This window comes from Diadema setosum, chromosome 14, assembly GCF_964275005.1.
Source record: "Diadema setosum chromosome 14, eeDiaSeto1, whole genome shotgun sequence".
NCBI lineage: Eukaryota > Metazoa > Echinodermata > Echinoidea > Diadematoida > Diadematidae > Diadema > Diadema setosum.
The window spans coordinates 37,782,536-37,792,931 of NC_092698.1; the positions used below are offsets into that span (position 1 = coordinate 37,782,536).

At 39.0% G+C, this 10,396-nt stretch overlaps 1 protein-coding gene across 1 annotated transcript; it reads left to right on the forward strand.

Moving 5' to 3' along the window:
* Positions 1-514: 514 nt before the first annotated feature.
* On the forward strand, positions 515-7,548 carry LOC140238338 (acetylcholinesterase-like). The gene is made up of 8 exons (XM_072318271.1): positions 515-919; positions 2,159-2,321; positions 2,914-2,991; positions 3,726-3,844; positions 4,310-4,474; positions 4,897-5,510; positions 6,907-7,076; positions 7,415-7,548. Exons 1-8 carry the CDS (start codon positions 515-517, stop codon positions 7,546-7,548), a joined length of 1,848 nt encoding a protein of 615 aa, XP_072174372.1.
* Positions 7,549-10,396: the final 2,848 nt, after the last annotated feature.

Genomic DNA, 10,396 nt, shown 5'->3' on the forward strand with positions numbered 1-10,396 from the left:
AAAAGGAACAATGTTTAATAGTAAACAAAGTATAAATATATGAAGTGACAACAATGACTTTAAACATCTTTCCACATGCCTCAGAGAAAGAATACGCTGGCAGGGAGACTAATTAGCCTAATCAATCCCAGATTGAGAGATAAGAGTTATTTAGAGCGGTTGAAGTTAGCAATTAGTAGATGTGACCTTCGCTACCACTTGGACTGGATAAAAGCAAACTTTTCAAACCGTCAAGTTCAATTTTATTTTATTTCTTATCTATCTCAACATAACCTATAACAATCTCTCTACCGTCCGCTGTTTCGTTGTCTCCCTGTATTAATTCATTATTGTACTGTAGGATGCACACTCTTTATGACATAAATCAAATTGTGGATCAGTTTAGAATCGCTGGAGATAGAACGTCATCTCTTTCCGCTCCGAAAGCACAAATTCCAATTTTTTTTTTTTCGCCAACCAATTATTGGTTGTATTTACTGACATAAATACTTAACGAAGCAAGCAATTCAAGAGTATGCCTGCACTAAGAACTGTGATTCTCAGTGTATGCATCGCGCTGAGCCTAGTTACCAGCACGGATGCAGCCACTGCCGAGAAGATCGGTTCGCCAACTATCACTCTGCCATCTGGAGCAAATCTAACGGGCATCACGAGGCTGTACAATGAATCAGACTTCCTCAATCTTACCAAGCCCATCGATTCCTATCTCGGCATCCCTTTCGCCGTGCCTCCAGTGGGCGATCTCCGCTTTGAAGACCCGCAGCCGTACACGATCATGGAGGACTACGACGCAACAGAACATCGGGCTATATGTCCCCAGATGAGCCCCGTCCGTCACGTACCGGTGGTGGGTCCCAAGGTGGGACGAGACGTATCAGAGGATTGCCTTTACCTGACCATTTACTCTCCGTCACCAAAGGTTAGAAATAGTATTGTGCATCTATCTATGAATCTATGAATCTTCTTTCTTCAAAGTTACAGTAATTCCATGTGTTCTCTGCACAGGAACACTGCAATGTCGATTTAATCGGATCATAATCATGTAGGCAATTCAAAACATAAGCGTCATCTTCGAAACACACACACACACACACACACACACACACACACACACACACACACACACACACACACAAACCTGCAAACTCTGTGTGCGTTGTTATCATTGTTGAACATTTTTATAAGTTTCATGATAAAGTAATACCCAAGGAACTTTTTACCCGTTTCTGCACGCTTTCAAATCCCAAATGAAACTCATCTTTTGATTTGACAAGTTTTGTGACAATGTCTGATGATTCAAACTTTATCACATGCACTATATAAATCGAAGATTAGCTGAGGATTTTTGTACTTCTTGTGTTTGCAAGAATAGCCTGAAGTAAATCATTTTAAAGCATTTCAGAAACATCACCTTCTTAAGCTATCTTTTGATCGTAACGCCGCGGTGGTACACGGCGTGTTGCCTGCTGTACAAGTTATTCTATTGATTAATGAATTCTCTTATGTCTCACCAGATGCTTTAATAAAGATAAAAGAACAACAAAAATATAAAAAACAACAAAAACCCCAACAACAAAAAGCAAAACCCCAAACCAGCAACTCATAGCACAAAAAATACCCATAGACTGATAAACTCGCACATCGAGTTAATCTTCAATCATTTTAATCTTTAATCATTTTAATCATAAACTATTTGTATAAACTCTTAAGTAATCTAATGGCTAATCATGTCGAAACATGCATACATGTAATGAAATAGATGTATGAAATATTGAACGCAATTCAACGCATTTTTTCTTACTGTCGATTGGAGGATTATTCGTTTCTCCTCAGTTCTGTCATGACCACTCAATAAATCAATTCCTCTATCTTTAACATACGTTTTTCTTCCCTTATAAACCTCAACCAATAATTACATTGACTGCGATAAACTGAGCAAAATTAAGTGTGCAGACTCTTAAAGGTTTACTTAATTCCAAAAAAGCGAAGAATTCTAAGATTTCACATGTGATCAACCACAAGCACTGCCCGAAAAAAAAAAAAGAAAGAGCACGAGTTTGACAGCTGTGCGAGATGCGTATGAGTAAGCGTGAGATGTATGTTGGTTGAGTTTAGACTAACAATTTACTTGACGCATCTGTCGTCATCCCATTGATAGCCCACCACACCCGTACCTGTCATGGTGTGGATCCACGGAGGGGGGTACGCCGTCGGTGCGGGATCGGGGATCATTTACCAACCCATCCCACTCGTCGCCATGTCCGACATCATCGTCGTCAACCTCAACTACCGACTCGGCGTCTTTGGCTTTCTGACCACAGGCAAGCACACATTATGCACTACATGGCAAGGGAGTGGAATGAAAATGTGTCGATTATTTAGAAATATGATTTCTTGGTGTTGATTCTATTTAAAAAAAAAAAAAATCTCGTACAAAATTAATGTATACAATGATTTGGCTCAGTCGGGAGCTCGTCACGACTCCCAATCTAAATGACCCGGGTTCGATTCCCAAGTCTAATTGGAAAATGTTATAGTTGTGTGTAATCATACCGTACTCTCTATAGTGAGAGGCAAAACACTCTGTCCCTCGGATAGGACGATAGAATGGAGGTCCCGTAAGTGAAAGAGCCACAACTAATGCAGGTAAAAGATCCCGCTTCATTCATCCATCGAAAAGAGCAGGGTGCATCACCCGGTGAAGTGGTCCGTCTCACGAACTTGACCCTATGGAAGACAACCTACAGTGCAGCTGAATATGGACTATCCAGCCATCTTCTCAGATGAAAATGAAACAAACAAACAAACATTTGCCACTGACATGTCAGACGAATACGTAGAACTCTGATAACGATACGACATTTGGACACAGTGTTTCTTGTATAGCGTCATATTTGCTTCTTTATCATACAGGAGATGACGTTGTGACTGGCAACCAGGGAATGATGGATCAAGTTTTGGGTCTGAAGTGGGTTCGTGACAATATCGCAGGTGAGCGTTTTCAGTGTTGTTCTTGCTCAATATTGGCTCTTTGAAGGAAGTTTAAATCTGTGTTGCTTTATAAGGACGAGAAGGTAAAGATTTAAGTGTCTTGTGTTCGACCTACGGCAAGAAGGCCACTTCTTCTAACTCGTCGATGCGCCAGAAAACCTTCGGTCCTGAATCGGCGTCTTTCGGCTATTAAACCTTCTCGACCTTAACAAGACGCTAAGGTGAAATTCAATACCGAGTACTGTATTCTTCTCATTCCACGTTTAAGATTCCGTAATCGGTATTCCTTCAATCTAGGTGGAATAGACCTGAGAGCAACAAATAACTATACATGTATGTTTACAGACCGATAAAGGTATGTCAAGGCACGCAGAAAGAGGCATGACTTTTTAGGTGTCTCCCTATTCATTCATGTTCATAAAATTTCTCCTCTTTAGCGAGATTTCTCCAACAAATCGTCAATTGAATTCAAATTAAATTCACTCTCCATTTTTTGTTTCAAATTTTCATTATATTTCTTTATCTTATTTCGTCAACAGCTTTTTTTTTAATGTTTTAAAATAAGAGAAAAGATAAAGGACCAAAACATTCCAGACGAATTCTTCACGACAAATTACGAACAAAGTTCCATAGAAGGATCATTCAGTCATAAAAGAGAGAGAGAGAGAGAAAAAAGCCTTCTATCTGGGAGGAAAATTGTGTAACACTGTAACTTCACTTCGCTTCTCTGACAGCATTCGGCGGCGACCCGGCGAGGGTGACTATTGCCGGGGAGAGTGCGGGTGGAGGTAGTGTAAGTCTCCACATGCTGTCTCCTAACTCTACGGGACTCTTTCAACAAGCCATCATGCAGGTATTGGTCCTTATTCATTGTCTCGTGCTCTGAAAACCACTTGGAATGTAGCCGTTTGGATGCCAGTGACATGGGGTTACAAGCTGTGCAGGGAAGAGAACCTCCCGCGTGAATATTTGTCATGGTTGGCTTTGAATTCCTCCAGCCTTCCAACAATATCTAAGGAACTCTAGCTGAAACTAAGTACTTCTGAATAGGGACACCATGGTATAGCAACAAGCACGTAGTGTAATTTGTATTGTTTTTACATACACCATTCTGATTCGGCAAAGAAATGAGTAAATGAATCAATTATTCACTTCAACTTAGTCACACCATCACTGATTATATGTGTGACAATGTAGTTGATACATCTTCTCTTTTCTCTTTTCTCTCAATTGAATGAATGTCAAATAACTTTCTGATAACTTTCGAATCCATGACATTTTATTTTTCTCCCGACCTGGACCCCCTTCTCCATGGTAGAGCGGCAACGCCATTTGTCCATGGGCGTGGTCAACCAATGAGGGCGCCACCGCAGCACATCGAGAGCTGGCGGTACAGGTGGGGTGCGACCAAACAGACAGTTCGGCAATGGTGGAGTGTCTACGTGGCGTGGATATGGACACTTTGATAAGAGAGCAGATCTTGGTAAGAAATCGCTATGGGAACTAATATACAAATTTATTATGAATTCTAATTTCGCTGTTCCTTCTGTTTTCTGTATACACACTCAGATACCTACAAATTACAATACTGTATATAATTAACTACACCACTTCCCTGACTACGCTACGAATGCTCATAGGCATTAGTAAAACGTCAATTACAAACATTCCTCAAAGGGGCCTCGTCAATGCCACTGCACACACAAATACACACAAATACTCACTAGCAAAACTCTAATACCAACATTGTATGTCTGTACTATACACACTGCATCTTTCATTCGCTATGTTTATTTTCATAAGTGCTGATGAGATGTGCTTCGGATCGTTTCACTCTCTTTCACCCCCTGCTCCATTTTCTAACTCTTTCTCTCTCACCCTTTCCCTGTTTTTAATTGTGATCAGATGGGAAACGGTGCCTTGTCAGCCCCGGTGGTAGACGGAGACTTCCTACCCTACAACCCGGTGGACATGGCGCGACGAGGTCAGTTCCAGGTGGTTCCAACCCTCATAGGAACGAATGAAGACGAGATGTCCAGTGCTGCTATGGCCGTCTTTCCTGGGTCAATACTCGATGACCAACCTCCAGTCATGAACATCTCGCTTTTCCGAAGTCTGATTCCCGGTATGGTGTACTACACTCATGCGCCTATTGAGATCGCAGCCGTGGAGCAGCACTACGTCGACTGGACGGTGGCAGATGACCTCTCAGCTGACCAACTGGACAGCTACATACGACTTGGTACGGATCAGACATTCTCATGTCCTACCGAATTCTTTGCGCGGGCTTTAGAAGCGTATGGCACCGAAATTTACCGCTATGAGATGACGCATGACCCGAACTGGTCCGTCTACGCAGGAATTCCGAAGTGGTTGGGGGCCACCCACGCCGAGGATCTGCAATACGTCTTCGCTTGGGCGCTAAACCCTTGGCTGGAATTCCTCGTCAACCAGACAAACGATGAAAAGTTCATGTCGATCGAGTTTATGCGATATTGGTCGAACTTCGTAAAATCCGGGTAAGCAATGAATACAGTTCAAAATAAAAACAAACAAACAAGCAAAACAAACAAACAAGCAAATCAAACAAAACACGACAATCACCACAACCGTGGTGGAAGTTTTCATTACTCGAGTTAGCAGAATCGGATCGTTATCTCCAAGGTTTAATCCGAAAATGAAATGAAGTTCGTTATTCCTAAAATAAAAAAAGGTTCGTTATTTCTAAGGTTTGTTATTCCAAAAGGTCGTTAATCCGAAGATGAAAAAAGTACTTAATTCCGAAGGTTCGTTAGAATGCATCTTTTTTCTTACTTAACCTTCTTACATTAATGTATACATGCGTACGCCACAGTAAATTGTTCATAAAAATGAATACATTAATGAGTAATTGTTCAATCTGTGTCTGTTACTTTTAAATATCTCAAATGACAGAAGTCACTAAAGTCAAAGGTAAATTTAAGTGTTAAAGGTATAAATCTACCATTTGCAGATGAAGCAAAAACCCAGCTTTAGTGCTTCAAAATAGTTCTGAAATTTGAGTTAGGGATAGAAACAACCAAAGTAAAAATTTGAATCAGTATAATTAATGACGTGTTAAAGGTAGGGAATCCCATTTGCATGCCTTAAATGAAGAGTTGTATAAATACAGTAGTATGTTGAAGAGAGTATCATTTTAGAAACTCCCATAAAGTATTGAAAGTGGAAGGTAACATTTAGTACATTTTTATTGACCGTTAGATTTTGAATTGAATATTTTTCGGGGCTCACCGTAAATTCCAGTACATTACTAGGCTACCTTTGCAGACCCATGCACTGCATGTGTGTCCATCATGTATATTTTGTGAAGAAAGTTCATCAAAACTTACAAACATTTCTATATACATTCTTGCCACACACTCTATATGTTATTACATCAGATCTTATACTTTTAGGTTTGTGTTTATAGATAAAAAAATACAGAAGACTGCAACAAAAAGGCTTAAGTGTGGCTGACACACAGAACTACTGAGTAGTTGAGTTTTGTGCATTATTCAAATTGTAGATAACTGTTGACTTTCAAATTTCTCAGCAGTGGCCTAAACAAGTCCCCTGAGGTTCATATTTAATGTTTTGCTGCATTTTGGGAGGTCTGTAAAAGGTATCCCCTACCTTTAAGTGTTGTTAAATATACAAAATGTGAACAACAGTTATTATTGAAATGTTTCTAGATCAAACCGTCTACAGTTATGGCTTATTGAGAAAAATATATTGATGTCTCCTTATATTTTAGGCTTTATTGCAAAATTTTCACATGGTAGAATGTTTTGTGATACAACTGACCTACACATATGTATCGAATGTGATATTTCGAACAATTTTAAATCACTGCCCCCAAAGGTAATCTGTACCTTTAATGCCTTATAATGCAATCAGGAACCCCAACGAACCGGCAGAAAACCAAGCCTACCCGGACTGGCCACAGTACACTTTGCCTGGTCAGGATTACAAGAAACTTTCACTCGACATGGACAACGATCGGGCAATGCGGGCGTCATCATGTGCTTTCTGGCTCAGGTATATGCCGGGGCTACACACCGAAGCAGGTATAGGATACGTCTTTCGTCAACACCCCTTCACTGTCTCAGAATGATGCCAATAGCACCCTAGACTGTGTCCAAGATACTTGATCATTATGACACTTGTGATATTTGGAAGTATGAGATGCCTGCAATCTTGCCATCTATCTAAGATTGCTTAAAATGTTTAATTGTTTCGTCTCATCTATGCACTGAACTACTATAATTGAGACTAAATCTATCCACAAATTAATATCTCGTGAAATCTTCCGATACAATTGTGCGGCTGAACATTATGATTTGTTCTGAGATGTTCAACTGCCCTTATAAACCTATTCATGTTCATATGGACATTTTTATTTCAGCTCCAATTGAGGACGTGTACGAGCAATGGCAGGAGGACTATGCGAACTGGCGTGACATAGACATGCCTAGCTGGTCTACAGAGTTCGAGGAATACAAGGCTAACAACCCTACTTGTCCCACAGCAACGCCGTGATAATTCTCCACAATTCTTTTTCTCATTTTGTTTCTCTCTTTTTTAATGTTGATCAAACTCTTCCATGATTTAATGACGCAGTCGAAGGTTGTGATAAACAAATTTCAATTTAATATGAGCGCGTTTAGGAAGCTGTTTTAGGTTGACGCACATACGTATGGTATACGCTTCCACCGAACATTTAATTTTCAAAGGGCAGCATAAAAGCAAAAGTTAATCTATCGACAATAAACAGAAAGACACAGTCCTACATCATTGTTGAATCTACTTGTCAAGCTAAGTAGAATAATGGTAGAGTAAGTTATCCGTTGCCACTATGTTCCTCCACACGAAGACAAAAAGTTTCTCTTCATTGTGCATGCTTCATCCAACCACATGGAGGAGTTGAGGTGGACTTGCAGGACCTGCTAGAGGGAATATTGTCTAATATCCTAAGATCTAAGCTTCTAATTTATCACGATTCAATTTTGTCAAAGTTGTGTACGACAGTATCTTACGCAGAGATACAGACAAATCTGTTTACACCCACTTCGCCGAAGATGTTTGTTCGGTTGTTTGTTTGTTTTTGTTTTATACCCCACCACTCTTTTTATCCCTGAAAATATTGCTATTGAATGACATGTATAAATACCTAGTGGGGATTTTTATGCATTTATGTAAGAATTTTATATTACCAAAAATTCTTTTGGACTTTTTCACATACAATAATCAAATTCATAATTACAATACGCGAACCGCGAGTGATTTTCACCTATAATACCTTTATCTCGTACATCTTTTTATCAACGATCTATTCTTTACAGTGGTCCTATTCTGTGGAATTCTCTCCCCTTTGAAATACGCAATGCTAACTCTTTGAATATATTTAAATCTGGTTATAAAAAAAAATTTCTTCAATAATTACAACCAAATTCATTTAAGTTAAGAGTATCAGTTTTTATCCTTTATGTTTTGAGACATCAGGTGTTTTGCTATTGTCATTGTGTGTTGATTGTTATGTCTTAGTCTTGTCTTGTTCTTATGTTTTACTTGCTTCGAACACATTGGTAACAGAAATTTAACGAATGTTTTTAGGTCAGCAGAAAATAAGGGACATTTCCTTTCTGGCTGCTGCCTACCATAGCAATTCCTTTACACTGTTTAACTGATATTTTTGTAATTGTATTCTAATGTTGTTGTATGTGTTTGTTTGTTTAGATATCTTCTTTGCTTGGTGAAATAAAGAAACTTGAAACTTGAAACTTATTCTTAGTTTGCGCGAATAAAAGTTTTTTCTGATCATGATAATCATGTGAGACATATTACATGAAAAGCAACACTGTAAAAACATGGGTGTTAGATTTAACACCACGGGTGTTAAATCTAACACCGATCAAACTTCAATAAAGGACCACACCCACAGGTGTTAAAAATGCACTGTGATGGTGTTGAAACGTGTTCACCTGACACTTCGTGGTGTTAATTTGACACTGTACCAGGTGTTATTTTGACACTGTACTGGTGTTAATTAAAAAATGACACCACATGGTGTTGATTTGATACTTGTTGGTGTTAATATCAATGGTTTAACACCCGTCCAGCTGCAATAAGGGACCACACCAGCTGGTGTTACTTTGGTGTAAAATTATTTTCACATTTTTTCAAAAATCTAGTATTTTAATGTAAAATTCTTGATCGTCTTGTTTAAATTAAAAATCAACAAGAAATGCAGTTACTAAGAACCTCTTCAAAAAACAGTTTAAAATTTGGGAATGACACCCGGGGGTGTTAATTTAACACCATAAATGAGCACCGAAAATTTAACACCAGCTCGGTGTTCACTATTTAACACCGGACTTTTTGCAGTGAAGAAAGAAAAAATACCTGTGTATTATGTATGCAGGTATGTATTTGCTCGCATACGTGTATATGCATCAGGCAGGCATAAAGTGTGTGAATGAATATTTGTGTCTAGGCATATGCAATTCTATTCATTGGTTTGATACATCTGATATGAAAAAAATATGAATGAAAAATAAAAACGAGAGAAAGGCTTCCATATAAATGTGTATGTGAGAATATGTAAGCGAGTATTTGAATGGTTACCGGCACACAGAGCGAATCAGTAATGGCATTGCTCCGTAGAACAATTAAAAGGTCCTCCTGATTATCCACTTGGATGAGAAGGATGGAACAGAAACAGAAAGATGGAAACCATGGGTCTGTTATTAGTATGAGGTCTACACTTCGCGTCTGAATTTAAACTGTAAATTCCATATTTCATTGCAATGCAATCTCCGACTGAAATGTACATCGGCAGAGTATACATTTTCAAAATAAATTACAAGTTTATACATCTTTACCGTCATTGGCAGCACATTAGAACTTGGCAATTATTATGCTTTAATTCTATTTTCTATGACCACAGATGATACACACTTAACAGGAAAGTCAGCATCCATATATAGTTACCATAAAGGCGTACATTTCTTCTTTCCTCTAAAGGCTTTAGTGCAAGAAGCTATCCGCATGTACAGATTCGATGCATTTTGATACAATACCCTTTGCATGCAGCCTCGGGTGAGGTTTTGTAATGAAGGTGTGCATATAAGAGTGCATGTTATGATAGCGAGTTGGTTAATAGATTTACTGACCAGTTTGACCATATTGTCTTCAGGGAAAATTCTGATGCACCGATTTTATATGCGGCAATCAGCCAAAGGTATAGCAGTGTAGCAAAATGTGACTAATAAGATTTCAATAATTGGGCGGTAGAAGGCTTAACGGTGCACCACGTATTCTTTCTTGGGTTACGCGCCCTGAAAAGGGTCGTACCCACTCCCTATTCCTCGTTTCGGCAATCATGTTC

What these genes read in the sequence shown, in the direction of transcription:
- LOC140238338 (XM_072318271.1), top strand. Translation starts at nt 515, where the DNA reads ATGCCTGCACTAAGAACTGTGATTCTCAGTGTATGCATCGCGCTGAGC. An exon ending in GGTTCGTGACAATATCGCAG is followed by an intron (nt 2,992 to 3,725) that starts GTGAGCGTTTTC and finishes CTTCTCTGACAG; the next exon opens with CATTCGGCGGCGACCCGGCG. An exon ending in GGGGCTACACACCGAAGCAG is followed by an intron (nt 7,077 to 7,414) that starts GTATAGGATACG and finishes TTTTTATTTCAG; the next exon opens with CTCCAATTGAGGACGTGTAC.